At 38.4% G+C, this 16472-nt stretch overlaps 1 protein-coding gene across 2 annotated transcripts; it reads left to right on the top strand.

Moving 5' to 3' along the window:
* The first annotated feature begins 228 nt into the window (after positions 1–228).
* Positions 229–15315, top strand: pif1 (PIF1 5'-to-3' DNA helicase homolog (S. cerevisiae)). 2 transcript variants are annotated; one of them, XM_059344813.1, is made up of 13 exons: positions 229–332; positions 2256–2836; positions 2981–3104; positions 3362–3487; positions 5347–5500; positions 7187–7301; positions 8882–8988; positions 9195–9334; positions 10482–10588; positions 10698–10785; positions 12062–12207; positions 14285–14476; positions 15030–15315. In XM_059344813.1, the coding sequence occupies exons 2-13, from the start codon at positions 2285–2287 to the stop codon at positions 15069–15071; spliced, it is 1893 nt and encodes a 630-aa protein (XP_059200796.1). In that variant the 5' UTR covers positions 229–332; positions 2256–2284; the 3' UTR covers positions 15072–15315. The 2 variants fall into 2 exon arrangements, with proteins under 2 accessions (XP_059200796.1, XP_059200797.1); XM_059344814.1 differs by having other exon boundaries at positions 231–332; positions 2259–2836.
* Positions 15316–16472: the final 1157 nt, after the last annotated feature.

Genomic DNA, 16472 nt, shown 5'->3' with positions numbered 1-16472 from the left:
TAAAAGCCGTTTTCATTTATTTATTTATGTTGAATTGATCTTGAAAATAGCGCCGTTTATTGTGAAGAGGCTCTCTATTTCCGGATAGCCATGTGTATTTCAGACAAATATGACGTCACCCGTAAGTATATCAGTGATTGGTCAGTTGAGCCACGGGGGCGTGTCTTTCTACTTCAACGACTCTGTTCATTGGATGCGGTTTTAAACCCCCTCTCTCTGATTGGCTGAATTCACGCACTACAATTTGAAAATCCGTGTTCACAGAGTGAGCAGAAGCTGCACGGAGAGAGCAAGAAAGACAAAGATTGGGACAGAATCTGTTAAGAACAAAGGTAAGAGCTGGGAAAAAAGTTTAATCGTATCTACATGTGAAGCTTATTTCGACCAAGCGGTTATATTTTATTGTTACATCATGAATTAGTGCGACCACGAGGTTTCTTGTTTGGATTGTTTTGGATTGAATGAGCAACAGCTGCGGTGACGCCACATTATTGTTGCAGTTCAGGAAGTCTAGAAAGAAACGTTATACTTTTAATCATGCACTATGTTTCAATCCTTAATTTAAATTGCCTGAGCAAACGGTTGTTCATTAATGTGAACTCGTGTATTCAGTAGTGGTTAAAGAAGTATTCAGATCCCTTATTTAAGTAAAAGACTAATACCACACTGTGAAATTAATCCACTACAAGAAAAAGTCCTGCATTCAAAACTTACTTAAGTAAAAGTACAAAAGTACCAGCATCAAAATGTACTTAAAGTATCAAAAGTAAAACTACTAGAATGACCTCACTCATATAAATAGTTTAAATATGTTATTAGATTATTTGTCGTGATGTATTTATATAAGCAGTGTTTCAATTTATTAAATGTGGGGCTGGTTTTAACTATATATACTGTTAGGAGGTATAATTTATAAAAATGTATAATCATTTTAAATTGGTCATGTTTTATGTTACATCTCGACCTGAAAAGTAACTAAAGCTGGCAGCTAAATGTAGTGGATTAAAAAGTACAATATTTGACTCAATGTTGTGAAGTAGAAGTATAAAATTAAATAAAATGGAAATACTCAAGTAAAGTACAAGTACTTAAGTACAGTATGTGAGTAAATGTAGACTACTTAGTTAACATTTTATCACTGGTATTCAGTGGTGAAATGTTAATTAAGTAGCCTACTTTTACTCAAGTACTATACTTAAAGATTCAAGGTACTTGTACAAGCTTTCCATCCCCTCCCTAAAAACCATGGATCTCTAGAGGTGTTCATTTTGAATGTTTGATGAATTAAAGGATGATGTGTTGAGAAAATGCTACTTCTTAGATAAACCATTTAAAAACTCTTTGATCAGCAGAACAATGCATCGTCACAAAGATGTTTTCTGACACCAAAAAAATGTGACTTTTTAGAAATATGTCGTTCTCAAAGGAGTGATGCTACAAACACATGACGATCAGATACAATATGATTCACTGCTGTAGATTAAACTATATAAAGGCAATAAAATCAGCATAAACTTCAACATCTACAGGAGTAAAATGTAGCAAGCGCTTTAATGCAGCAGTGATATGAAGCCAAAACAAACGTATGTATTAGTTAAACACAGACAGGGAAAAATTAACTGCACAATGATTTAGGGCTGGGCGATATATCGATATAAAAAAATATATCGATATATTTTTTAATGTGATATTGAATTTGATCATATAGCATATATCGATATAGTTAAAAAAAATTCTTTAAATATAAATGCTGCCCTTACTAGGTTTTGTCATATTTAGATGTCCCTTATTCTTTTCTCATATAAATCTATTTATTTCATGTAAATGTATATATAAATACATATTTTATTTCATAGGCTATTTTTATTTAAGATTTTTTATTTTATTTAAATGTCCACTTTATGGAGCTTTGATTTATAAAAAAAAAAAAAAAAAAAAAAAGGTACTCCCCTTTATACAGTATTTATGTTCACATAACAGTTTCAATAAAACTACTTGGGACATGTCATATTTGACTTTGTGATTAAAATATCAGGTTATATATTGATATTCAGCCTAAATATATTGGGATATGACTTTTGGTCCATATCACCCAGCCCTACAATGAATACCTTACCTTAAGTGCTTTAAATAAATTTAGCTGATAATAACTGCATCGGTTTAATAAAGTAAGACTTTTATTTGGTGTGGTGTATTTTCCCTGTGTGCTATTGGTACTTTTACCTCACTAAAGAGTCTGAACATTTCTTTCACAGCAGCTTGTATTTGGCAAAAGGTTGCAGCAATGCTAAGCGGGGAGGACGGAGCTCAGCTGCAGTGCGTCGTGGCGGTGGAGCAGTTGAACAACGCTGGCCAGGCCACCCGGAGGCAGCTCATCCGTAAAGCTTCTGTTCTTCTGGGCCGGAATGAGTTCCAGGAGATTATCCTCAGAGTCCACGACGGAAAAGTCCCCCAAAATTACCACCTAAAAGAATTCAAACTCTTCACAAAATTCGCCAGGGAGGGCAAGTGCACCATCAAACTGCTGCCTGAAAACATCCAGGTGCTCATCTCCAACTGCCCCCCTGACCGCTTGAACCTCTTCCTCAAAACTCTGAGCATCAAACACCAGGCCCAGGTGAGCAGCAAGCCCATGAGCGGCCGAGAGAAGCTCAAAGCCTGTCTGCCCCGCAGCTTTGAGGCCATCAGCCCCCTGCAGCAAAAGGATATCCAGAAGGTGAATGAGCTGAGGAGCAAAGAGGCTCCTAAGGGGCTGACGGACCGCACAAATAAGACGACTGTGGCAGGAACTGGACAGCAGGTCAAAAGGTCGAGGAGCGACACTAACTTCAGCCCAGTGAGTTGAACCTTTTTTCTCATCGGTGTCTTTATCTGAAGCGGACTGCTGCACCAGCGTTTTCCTCCTGGATCAATGACACATTCTTTTTCTTTTGTATTTCACCTGTTGAATGTGTCACTGGCATTGTGTTGTTTGTTTCAGGTGAAGGCCAACCCGAGCAAAAAGCCCATCCTGTCTCTGCCGTCACGTAAGCTTAATAAAGAACAGGCGGCTGTCCTAAGCGCTGTGCTGAGTGGCAAAAATGTCTTCTTCACTGGCAGTGCAGGCAAGTGTCACAATAAAAGAAATTGCATAATCTAAACAAGTTAGATGTCTGAAAATGATATATTTGCATCATACATTCCACACAACTGTCTTACTGAATAATGTTATGTCTCACTGATGCTGCATTAAATGACACCTTTAAGGCATTTCGTCTTTACTATTTCCTCTCAGATATCTCATGTAAATCTGCTTTCACGACACATTTATGATGTTTTTCCTCCGGTGATAATAAATGCATTGTGTGAAATTGTTTTTCAGGTACAGGAAAGTCCTTCTTACTGAAGAGAATCATGGGATCTCTTCCTCCAAAGAGCACCTTCGCCACAGCCAGCACAGGAGTGGCTGCGTGTCACATCGGAGGCACAACGTTGCACAACTTTGCTGGTGAGTCATTGTGTCCCTGAAGTCATAGAACTGACTTTACGAAAGCCTGAGACATAATGTGTCGCTGAAAATAACATAATTAGCAGTGAGAGATGCACAGAGGTTATTTCCTCCTCCAACATCTACAAGTGATCAATATAATTGGTCAATTTGCTGGTTTTAACTAAGGCCTGACCTGAAATCAGGCTGTACTGTTGATGGACAACATGAGGCAGAATCCTCATCAGAAGAGAAGCAACAGACGGCTCTTTTCATTACTGATTCTTTTTTGCTATTGATATTTTTTTATTCAATCAGTATTGATAAATTACAATTCCCCAGAGCCCAATGTGGTATCTTGAAATTGATTTTTTTTTTTAATCTAACCACCAATAGTCTAAAGATATTCAGGTTATGCTGATGCAAAACCGTGAACAGCAGCGAGTCAACGAAACATTTCAGTGCTACTTATCAGTGTCTTCTGTATGGAGAGAGATCTGTCTCATAATTAATAAAGGGTCATGTTGAGGGTCAACTTGTCATGTAAATTGACATTTGAATTAGTTTGAACAAATGCATTCATATTTATGAACCCAAGTTTTACAATTTGCACAAATTCCTAAAAATAATACTATATATTTTTCATATATTCATACGCATTTGTTGCAATAAACTCAAATCTAAATTTAGATTTGAAACTACATTCATCAATGTAGTTTTGAGACAATCTATTTTTGTCTTTACATTTTGATACTAATTTCAATGTGCTTCAGATGTGCGTTTCACAAACGTAACTAGCAGTCGTGATGTGAACTGTTGAAATGCAGATTCAAAGTTCATGAGCCAGTTTTCAGTTTGAGACTGTTTATGCTTATGGACATATGGACACTTTATGGACACTCTGACACATATTTTTGAAAATGGAAGAAGATGCTTTAAGGTTGAATCTCCACGATTTAGTAAGTAAAAGCCACAAAGTGGATTAAACCTGAATATTTAACTGATCCTTGCTGAATTTGGCCGCTACTTAGTTTCATAAAAGCAGCGGAGCATAATTCATCATGGAAATATGTTCTGTGATTTTTTATTTTTTATTTTACAATACAGTACAATAACAGTTATTCATAAATAACAATAACGGATAATAGCGGACTTTCGGTCCCTGTAAACACAATAAAGAAATGTATAACTTTCTGAATGGCATAGTTGCACATAGTACATCATCATCTGACGCATATAAATTAATTAACAATAACTTTAGCGACTGAGAAGGTATTAATTAACTTGTTTTTGCTTGACTTTGAACACATTTTGTGAGCATCCTTCCTTGACTTTGGGACACAGCCTGTGTCTCAATGCAGTAGGACATCTTGGAGTTTTTGAAATACTGCATTTACATACTATATATTGGGAAATATTCAGTATTTTTCATGGCGCTGTGAATACTAAAGTAGTATGGGTTTTGGGAATGCAGAGATTCTTTTCTTTTCTTTTTTTTTTCCAAGTATTTGTCCAAAATAATGAGTATATGTCACATACCAAGACCCAAGTGGACTCCTATTATTAATTGTGAAGTAAACCACTCCAGCAATAACCTGAGTTTGGATAAGCGGTTAAGGAATGAATTACTCCCCAATACTTCTGTAATTTCAACACATAGAAAAAAGATCATCTTATCTATTTCCACTTTTGCCTTTTTAAAATAGAGCTGCAGTTTTGACTCATCTGTGTGATGGCGGATTAAAGATTATGAATCTTTAATATAATTGAGGAAGAGGTGCCAGATGTTTTTTTTAATTTAATCTAAATATACAGTAGAAGGCGTGAATCGGGTGTTGTTCATTGTATCTCTCCATCCTCTGTCATCATGCTCTCTGCAGGTATCGGCTCCGGCTCGGCCCCGCTGGAGCAGTGCATCGAGCTGGCCCAGCGCCCCGGGGTGCTGCAACACTGGACCAGCTGTCGACACCTCGTCATCGACGAGGTCTCCATGGTGGAGGCTCAGTTCTTCGACAAGCTCGAATCGGTGGCAAGGTGAGATGTCTGTCTGAACAAATGTCACCATGTCTACCATCTTTAAAATAGGGGTGGGCGATATGGCCCTAAAAGAATATCACGATATTGCAGGCTATTTTTGCGATAACGATATTCTTGACGATATTAGGAAATATTTAAAAAGATATAGAAAATATGATTTTTTTTTTGTCTGTATAAATAATTCAAAATCTAAAATGTAGTTTGAAGTGCAAATCTCAACAGTTGCCAAATACAAAAATATTTTACTCTTGACTCTTGAGTATGAGCAAATAATAAAAATAACCATTTAGGGGTTCCGGGGGCATATTTCAATGAAATTTAGTAAAGGAGAATAAAGGTTCTGTTTTATTTAAGGCATCTTATTTTGACAGTCTTCTTGTAAATTTTGTGGTGGATTCTCTTAACACACTGTGCTCTTATTTTGAAAGCTGCATGTGTTTAGCGACAGGGAGTAAATAGCTTTTTGTGATCAAAACAACTTTAACCACTAAATCAAGAAGTAAGAACGTTGCCAATATCATGATATGCATTTTTTTTTTACCATAAAAAAAATATACAGACATTATCGTGAACGATACGATATGGCACACCCCTACTTTAAAATAGACTCCAGGTTGTTTCCTGTTAGGATGCTTTCACACACGTTTGACTATTGTGTGTACTGAGTTGAAGGCGGTACATAGGGCTTCGCTTTCAGCTGTTAAATAAAAATACATTTACACATTTTGCTTAGGACACCATGTACAATAACTACATTCATTGTAGTGCAATAATACTATTCACACTAGTGAAATTTTTACATTTATTTGACATATTCTAGTGTACTAACTTTTTAATTAACTTGATTTTAGAACCTATGTTATTCGATATGTATGGATTTCTTATTTATTGAATTTTTGGTTTTTATTGTGTTTTGCTGTAAAGATTTCCATTTCTACATTTCCATATATGTAATACGAGATCGGCAGTAGTGTAGATTGTAGATTGCCAAAACAAAAACTCTTTATTAATTATTAATTATAATAATGATCAGCATTTTATACCAAAGTTTTCCTGGTGGTTTTTAATATCATGTGTAGGATACTGTGTTAATCATTTCCATAAGAGCAAACCACAGACCTTAATGATACATTTGAGTTAATAATTCTTGACATAAATTATACATATGAATGACTTGTCACTGGGACTGCTAAGACTTATTATATTTAAGTGCTTTTAGACAGCCATTGTTTAAAAAACGCCTCTTTGTAATTTGATTTCAGAGTTTAAAGTGTGATTTTAAAAGTCGAATAGATTTTAAAGCTATAAATGTCTGTAATACTCAGAAATGTTTACAATGTGACACTGTTAGTCAGTTTCCATTAGGACACTTCAGATTTTAAACACAGGAACGTTGTTGTGTGAACGGATATTGAAGAGGAAGTTTAACTAACATTAACTGTGTTGGAGCACATTTAGACTTCAGCTTCGACAGTTCTAATATGTATTTAAATTAGCTTTTGTTTACAGTTTATGCTTCTTGTTTGATCATTTCCTGGGTTTTATTGTAGCTCAGCAGTGCTCTGATGTGGGCTATATTGTGTCACACATTGCATTGCAGATAACAAAAACCATGCAGGCATAAAGAAGTGATAATCACTATATTCATCTTCAGTGACACACACCCTCTCACTGCTCTTGTAGGTCGGTGAGGAGGTCTACTGCGCCGTTCGGAGGCATCCAGCTGATCGTGTGTGGTGACTTCCTCCAGCTGCCTCCTGTTTCCAAGGGAAAGGAAAAGGCCAGCTTCTGCTTCCAGGTCAGACAATCATGGATTTCAGAACCTCAGTATTTGTTTATGTCGCTGATTTAGTAAGACTAGAGTCAGTTCGCTTAATTCAAACACACACCTTCCGTAGTGATTTTACAGAAATAAAAAAGATACCAACTTAAAAAATAAATTTTGTGCTTTAAGGTATTAATTCTGTATCATCAGCATGGCCAAATATGACTCATCGCCTTCATTACTCATCGCATCTCATCAATCAATCTTCATCATTTCTTCTCCGTTTCTGATAGGTTCATTGCTCTTAAGCTTACTTTTGGACCTCTATCTCTACATACTAATATTGGGCCTCATTCACAACCGTTCTTAAGAACAAATTTGTTCTTAAGTCCTCGAAGATTTTACGAAGATTGTGGCATTCATGAATTTTTTTCTTATCCAGGATTTTTCTTTGGCAAGAACAAATCCTTATTTATTTTTTTCATTTTAATTAAATTAAATGTGCCAACTCTTGCCAACATGAATCAAGTAAATGGGAAATCATGCCATCCATTAGTGATACCACCCTATTTATATGGGCTCCGAGTGATCTCCTGCAGCAGAACTTCTAGTTCTGAAGGTTTTTTTTCTTTTTACCTGTGCTCCAACGGATTTACGCTTTTCCTCTGTGTGGCGTCTACACACAGCCCTGCAGTGCTTTTTATGGGCATTAATGGGCGGATACCTATGCTAATCCTATGTTAATTAGACTCACCTGGCACGCCCACTCAATTTACGAGGAGATGGCATTCATTAATTTAAGAACACTGCGGCGAACAATTCAGCGGCTTAAGAACTCTTTAATGAATCTGACGTAGGGTCTTCTTAGAAATCTTCTTAAGAAGGACTTATGGAACAATCTAAGAAGATTCTTAAGAAGATATTGGTGAATGAGGCCCATTGTATTTTATAACCAGTTCTCCTCAACCATGACTCAGCGCTTTTAAACACCTGTTTAGATTTCCATCATTTTTTATCTCTGTTCTGATTGGTACGTTGCTCTAAAACCGTTTTTTGATCCTCTGTCTCTACATGCTACTATTGTATTTTATAACCAGTTCTCCTCAAACATGACTTGGCACTTTTACATTGCTCTAAAGCTGTTTTGAAGACCTCTGGCTCTTCAGCACTTTTCCCTACTGCTTCAGCATTATCTTACCCTTTTTAAACCACCATTGCAGTGTAGTATCAGCTCTTTATTCCATTAACCTGCCCAGAGACTACAGGTGGAAAATAGCATTCTGCTAGAACCTGGCACAATGCATATTCTCTTGTTGTACAATAGTAAAGTCTTATTCTGCGCTGCCCCTGTTGAAATAAATAGAATTACAAATTAACTTTTTCAAAAATTCCACATCTTTTAACACATTATTGGTATCATTTCACTTTTCATTACATTCATATTAATTCCACCAAATCCCACTTTCCAAGTATATGCCTTCTTCAACTTCTTCTGACACATGGCAGCATGGCAGCGTTGTGTTAACTGTTCAGCATCCAGCACTGCCACTTCAGAAATTGCATTCTCTAGTTAATGGATGTTATTTAAACAAAGCCCTTTTCCCCTCATTCAGGCCAGGAGTTGGCGAAAGGTTATCCAGGTCAATATGGAGCTAATGGAGGTGCGGCGGCAAACTGACCAGTCCTTCATCTCCCTCCTGCAGGCAGTGAGGGTGGGCAGGTACACTAATGGCCACTGTCCTATTTTTGAGTAATCTAATGTATTTTGCACATTAATGTGAACCCAATGCTCAGCCATTATACAAAATGTACAGTTGTGTGTGGTCTAGTAATGGGTATTACATAAAAGCATTTAGAGCATGTGTGCTTTGCTGTAAAAAATAGATTTTCTAAAGGAAAAGTTCTGTCTTGATCAACACCTCTCAGGGTGACGGAGGAAGTCACGGCGAAGCTGATGGAAAGCGCCTACCATCACATCGAGAGAGACGGCATTCTAGCGACCAGGCTGTGCACACACAAGGATGATGTCGAGCTCACAAACGAGAACAAACTCCAGCAGCTGCCAGGTCTGAATACTTCCGTTTGGTTGGATGTTTTCTTTTAAAGCTTGCAACAGGTGTTACTTAGTTTGGCTTGGATCCAGGTGAAAATTATTTTTTTTTACACTCACTTATTTTCTACCTCCTGTTATTTCCTGTTCTGCTACACTTTTTTCATTTTGTAAGTCTTAACTGCATCAAGAAACTGTAAAAACTGTTTATGCCACTGTGGCAGCTGTTTTTTTTTTTTTTTTTTTTTTACTGTTTGTTCAGATTTAATTACCAAAAAAACAGTTTGTCATGATGATTTAAGGCATTTTCTTGATTGTGCTTTCATACTTGGATATCTTTGGATTCTCTACATGAATGTTTGACCTAAACCGTCATGTTCTCTATGTAAAACTGTCTGCATTAATCTTAATATTAGCATTATGTTTGTTTATTTATTTATTTATTTGCAAACACACAAGACTGCATAAAAAGTCCAAATGAGATGAGGTCAAGCAGCTGCAGGCTCATTCAACTGACCTCAGTGATAACAAAAATAAAAAAAAAGGTGCACAAACTGAGCAGAAAACCGAAGCCAATCAGTAGACAATCCAATAATTACAAAGAAAAAAGAGAAATCGAAGACAAAAATATTAGGGCCGGGACTTTAACGCGTTAATTAAGATTAATTAATTACACAAAAATGAAAGTGTTAAAATAATTGACGCATTCTAATCGCACTTATTTTTGCACTGCGGAACATTTCTCACTGGATGAGTTTCAGGCGGACCGATTATAATACTGGAGCACCAACTAGCGTTCATGAGTTCAGACAACAACAAACCACAGTGAACATGAAAGAAGAAGCTGATGAGAGCGCTGTGGTTGGCCCCGTGGATGATGGGACATTTTGTTACTTAAACTTATGTATTCAGTCATTATTCAATGGTATACTAAAAATCCATGTGAAAAAAATTCTCACTGTTCTCAGGTCAAATATTTATATGCAATTAGAATATGATTAATTTCGATTAATTAATTACAAAGCCTCTAATTAATTAGATTCATTTTTTTTAATCAAGTCCCGGCCCTAAAAATATACATATTTATATCTAAACGCACAAATCTGATAAACCTATACAGTCATATACAAACCAATACTATCGTGCATCTGGTTGTCCTGTAGGGTCGGTGCGTGTGTTTGAGGCTCTGGACAGCGACCCTGCTCTGGCTAGGACCATCGACGCTCACAGCCCCGTCAGCAGACTGATCCAACTCAAAGTGGGAGCTCAGGTGAGCCCGTGTGTTTGTATGTTCTGTGTGTACTTTTTATTCCCTATGATCTACTGCAGTGTTGGTGTGCAACACTGACAAGCTTTTAATGTGATGCTTGTTCTTTTAGGTCATGCTGACGAAGAACCTGGATGTGGCTCGAGGTCTGGTGAACGGAGCTCGAGGGGTTGTCGTGGCTTTTGAATCTGGAAAACATGGTCAGTATTTTTCTTGTTTATCTGGAAATGTATATCTTTCCATTCAAATCAGTAAGTTGTTACACAGATTTTGGGAGGAATTTAACCATTTTTACATTGTCGGCAATTAATAAAACTGGTCAATCCCTCCAAATGACCTCATCAAGACACCAATACCTTGAGGAATGATGTAGAGAAAAAAAAGCTATGATTTGATATCGTATTTGGATGGCGAGCACTTGTGTTTTGTTAACTGCTGAGGAGACCCCCCTACTTGTCAATATACCTGCAAAGGCTATGCATCCTCTGAATGTCCTAGGTCTCTAGTTCACCCCAATATCTAGAAATGAATACATAATATCATCCTAATATTATAGAAATATAATAGGCCAAAAAACACTTTTTTTTACTACAAGAGAAAAATTCTGTGGTTTTAGCTCAACTGCATGAGCTCAAAACTGCATGATACCAACTTAAAAATTAAAAAGGATTATTGTGCTTTAAAGTATTAATTCTGTATCAACAGTATAGCCAAATATGACTAATCACCTTCATTCCTCCTCAATCGATCTCCATCCATTTTTCTCAGTTTCTGATTGGTACATTGCTCTAAAGCTGTTTTGTGGACCTCTACCTGTCATACTACTGCTGTTTTATTATCACCAGATCTCCTCAGCCATGACCTGGCACTTTTAGACATTTGCCTTCAGTCTCTCTCTGTTTCTGTTTAAGACACATGCTCTTAAGTTTTTTGGACCTCGATCTCTACATACTACTTAAAACATTTTTTTTTAAATAACCAGTTCTCCTCAACAATGACCCGGCACTTTGAGACAGCTGGTTAGATTTTATAATGAGCCAAAAAACAACACTTTTTTACGAGAAATTCGAGAAATTGTGGTTTTAGCTCAAAACTGCATGAGGTGGGCATGTCTGTAAAGACATGAGAAGAGACATGAGACCAAATTTAATTCAGATATCTTGAGGTCAGAGGTCGCGCTTTGAAACTGTCAGTTTTTCCCTTGCTAAAATATATTTGTGTTATTTTAACGCTTTCCCAACAAGATATCAAGACATGGTTGGTACCATTGGATTTCTTAGGTCTTCTCTTACAGACAGAAAGTTTGAAATGGAGAAATGGTCACTGGAGGATATTCAATAGAAAAAGAAACAAATGTCATGTTTTTTTATCAGCAGGTCAGACAGAAGCAAAATGCCACAGATGATGTCTTTTCAGTATGTCAGCGATGATAGGTCTTCATCCCTCCATGTACTGACTCATTCACCGTTTCCTCAGGACTCCCACGTGTGCGTTTCCTGTGTGGCGTCACAGAGGTGCTGAAGACCGAGCGGTGGGTGTTTAAGTCCGGCGGAGGGATCCACCTGAGTCGACAGCAGCTGCCACTCAAACTGGCCTGGGCCATCTCCATCCACAAGAGCCAGGTGAGCACAGGTTCAGTAACCACTACATGGTCAACTGGCTACAACTCTCACAACAATAGAGACAAATTCACACCAAAGTGCTGTGATTGCTTTGTGCAGCGTTGCCATGGGACACGAGGGTTTTGTGCGCATTTCTGTTAAACACATGACTCACTTGATGAATGCCATTTTGAATTCAATCAGCCTGAAACAAAACATTTTTCTTTCATATTGCATTTGCAGTCACCTCTAGTCTGCTAGGTCCTGGTTTGTTTGCAGTGTCTGTGGTGGACTTGAAGCTCAATCATTGTCTGTATTATTATTATTATTAAGGTTAAAGCTGCACTGCAGGGCTGCAACATAAAAATAAATGTCTGTTACATTCAAGCCCTTGTCAAACGAGTAAGTGCTTGGATGCCTGGGTTAATTTCAGAGTATACCAGAGCTGTGGAGTCTGGTGCCTGTGGCATCTTTCCCACAATGACAAACCATTGGTAGAATGATATGGTACTAGCCTACTAGGGATGGGAATAATTAATCAATGATGGATTAATGGTCGTTAAGAATTTGGTTGATCATGTGGTATTTTTAATGATGAGTATTTTTTTAAATTTTGATTTAATCTATGACTGCATATCAGTACTCACTGAACTGAAACAAGGCAGATCGTTCAGTTCTGTGGCTGTACGTCAATCATTTAATCCAAAACTTATTTAAACACAAAACAAAGGTAAATATGCAATATTACTGTGAAACGTAACCTCATGCCTCTTCGAGGGCTGAAACATAAAACATTGATCTCCTTATCCTTACAGTATCGCCTCACGTGAGTTAGTTTTACGATTGACAGGAGGTCTCTGTTATCAAAGCAGGCTTTTGCATACTGCTGTGTGTATATATATATATATATATATATTTTTTTTTTTTTCCCATGTATGCATGAAGTTATTAATTGATCGTTAACATTATAGATAATCGTGTTGGCAGGTTTCTTCCAAACGCCCATCCCTAGTGGGGGAAATCCTAGTAAAAGACAAGTTTCTAGATTGGGTGTTCCACAAAAAAAAAAAAATTGGCATTGAGAGGTTTGGATTAAAGTCAAAGGGAAGTGATTGATGGCGAGGACAAGCAGCGAAGGACGGGACACATTTTAGTGACTGTTTAGCTGTAATTTGAGAAGGTTTGTGACCAGGCCACCATGTTTGTCCTGCTTGAAAACCCACGTCGAAGACGAACCAAGCACTGCCCAAACTTGCCTGTGTCAATCAGTGATACGCCACGCGCTGCGTTGGTTATACGTCTCTTCAGAGAAAACTTAACTGGCAGGCTCCAGACTTGTACGCATATGCCAATTAGTCTGGCAATGCCATTTTTTCCAGAGTGTTTTTGGCTGGCAATCGTCAAGCGGCACTGCTCTACAATCACTCTCTCCTCTCAGGTCTTAAATCAAATTTTTGTACTAAGAGCCTTTGAGGAGCTTATAAAGCTTGGCTCAGTTTGCCTATAGCTACCCCACCTCCTTCCCTCTCCACTCCTGTTTTCGGTCTGTGTGCTATCTAATAAAGGTTGAAAAAAATAGTATCAGAAGAGAAAAGTTCCATCTCAATTCCAAAATCACACGGCAGACATAGGAACTGGAGGTAGGTAAGTGAGGCCAGCAGTAATGCTATTTGATGTGAGAAATTTCTACAGAAGCCATTATCGCTGCTGCCCACAAATGAGCTGTAACTGTGTAATCACCCATCAGTCGGCTTCGTCACCACCCGCTCCCACAGCCACCTCGGCCTCTGAAATTGGTAAAAGAGGAAAACCGGTCGCTGTAGGTAATTGAGTTCACTGGTCGTGACCGACATGTCACCAGTGTTTGATTTCCAGCAGAGGAGCTAAAGCACTGGGAATAATAATAATAATAAAAAAGGAAATTTCACACCTGCATCTCTTCAGAGGACATGGAAGAATTATAGTGCCTGGGAACGACAGGTTTAGGTGGATACATTGCCCGTGTAGCAATATGTCATTTACTGAGACTTCCGTCCATCAATGCTTTCATTCGGTGATGTAAAATGGCTTGTCTGACATGGATTTATTTATCTTTCAGGGAATGACACTTGACTGTGTGGAGATCTCTCTGGCACGCGTGTTTGAGAGCGGCCAGGCTTACGTGGCCTTGTCTCGGGCTCGGAGCCTGGAGGGTCTGAGGGTCATGGACTTTAACCCCAGCGTGGTCCGGGCAGATCCAGACGTCCTCGTTTTTTATAAAAAACTCAGGAAGGAGAGGCTCCTCATGCAGGTGAGTGCAGAGCTGCTCCTCGTGTGTCATTGTTGTAACCTGTAGACGGCTTTTTGTGAAATGCAGTTATAGTTCTACCATGATGTGTTAAATGCATTACAAAATACACAGTACACCTAATTCCTGTAGGATCACAATGACTCATAAAAAACAGAATTGTTACAGGTTGGAAATCCTTAAACACTCAAATTGTGATGTTTTCATGGTTTGAAAAGTGCTTGGAATGTAGAGAATACAGAATGCAAAGTCTACTTACAGTGACACATTTTGAAACTTTGTTGTTTCAATTTGTCACACTTCTGTAGACTGCTGTCATGAAACATGATCCTATTTGTTTGTAACACAATAACATTTAATTACATGTGTATATAAATATGTAATTTGCCTCATCTGAAAGGTGCTAGAAAAGCTTAAAAATGTACCTTAAAGTGCTTGAATTTGACATTGGAAGACCACAATCAAGACATAGCACCATATTTTGTCTTTTTAAGATGCATTTTCATACTGTTCAGTCTTGTGAAATAACTTCTTCTGTCTCCACTGCCCCCTGCAGGCCTCCATGGATGATTTTCTTGGCAGCAAAGAAAACTTTTAGTAAGAAGGTGAATTCATCTTCATCTCTCTGACATTATGCACTGTGTGCATCATCCTGTTTTGGACCATTTGGTTTTCTTAAATGACTGCAGCCACAGACATCTACAATCACAGTCTACCTCCGTTTTAACCGGCAGCACTTGAACTCACACTGCCACCTTTTGGTACTTTTTTAAGAGCTTATTTTTTTATTTTAATTTATTATCATGGTTGTTATGTGTTCCAATAAAGTTTTAGCCAACTTACATCTTTGCATGGAGCATTATTTTGTCATTGAGCCTACTTCATGCCCATTACTAACCAGGAGGAGCCGTCCACTGCTGTTTTTTTTTTGGTCCATAAAGGTTTTGTGTAGTGGATGATCTGGGTATTTCAGGATGGCCTTGAACATGTTGACAGGTCATCTCTCCACCACCTCCTCCAGTGTGTCCAACCTGGCTCCAACCACAGAACCAGCTCTTTAGACCAGTCTGTCCAACCGCCTTCATCTCTGTGTCTGATGCTGCCTCCCCAGCAGACTGCAGCATAAAACAACACACTACCACCACAGACTGATAAAACATCTGCAGCATCTTACTACAGATGTCCAGAGATCTGAGCTTCCTTAAGAAAAAGAGGCGGCTCTGCCCCTTTTTGTAGAGAGCGTCTGTGTTTAGGGACCAGTCCAACTTATTATCCAGGTATACATCTAGATACTTATAACTTGGCACCACCTCGATGTCCGCCCCACAGGTATTCACTGGCTGAAGAGGGGGCTTTAACCTGTGGAAATCTATGATCATTTCCTTAGTCTTTGACGTGTTCAGTAGGAGATAGTTCTTGTGACTCCAGTCACTGAAGGCTTTTATCAGATCCCTATATTCAGATTCCTGATACACGCCACAACAGCAATGGCGTCGGAGTACTTCTGGATATGGCAGGACTCAGAGTTGTATTTGAAGTCCGCTGTGTACAGTGTGAACAGGAATGGAGCCAGAACAGTGCCTTGTGGAGCCCCTGTACTGCTCATTAATGTCCCAGAAACACAGTTCCCCAACCTGACAGACTGTGGTCTTCCTGTCAGGTAATCTGTGATCCAGGAGATGAAGGAAAGATCCACTCCCATCTCTGTGAGCTTGTTTTTGAGTATGTTGGGTTGGATGGTGTTGAATGCGCTTGAAAAATCAAAGAACATGATTCTTACATAAGCACCAGATGAGCAAGAACACGGTGAAGCATGTGGAGGACAGCATCGTTCACTCCGATGTGTTTGTATGCAAACTGCAGAGGGTCGTTTGTCTTTGGCTTCAGCTCTCAGTAGGCGTAGAATCAGCCACTCTAAGGTCTTCATGAAGTGAGAAGTGAGGGCTACTGGTCTGTACCGTAAGGAGGCCTAGTTCAAATTTATAAATATATACATAAA

Source organism: Centropristis striata, chromosome 11, assembly GCF_030273125.1.
Source record: "Centropristis striata isolate RG_2023a ecotype Rhode Island chromosome 11, C.striata_1.0, whole genome shotgun sequence".
NCBI classification, from domain to species: domain Eukaryota; kingdom Metazoa; phylum Chordata; class Actinopteri; order Perciformes; family Serranidae; genus Centropristis; species Centropristis striata.
Note: the sequence above shows the minus strand (reverse complement) of the source record. Positions and strands in the feature narration are given on the sequence as shown.

Excerpts from the sequence above, each read along its gene's own strand:
- pif1 (XM_059344813.1), top strand. The coding sequence starts at position 2,285 with ATGCTAAGCGGGGAGGACGGAGCTCAGCTGCAGTGCGTCGTGGCGGTG. Across the intron at positions 5,501-7,186 it reads AAGCTCGAATCGGTGGCAAG|GTCGGTGAGGAGGTCTACTG; the intron begins GTGAGATGTCTG and ends CTGCTCTTGTAG. Across the intron at positions 12,208-14,284 it reads TCTCCATCCACAAGAGCCAG|GGAATGACACTTGACTGTGT; the intron begins GTGAGCACAGGT and ends TTTATCTTTCAG.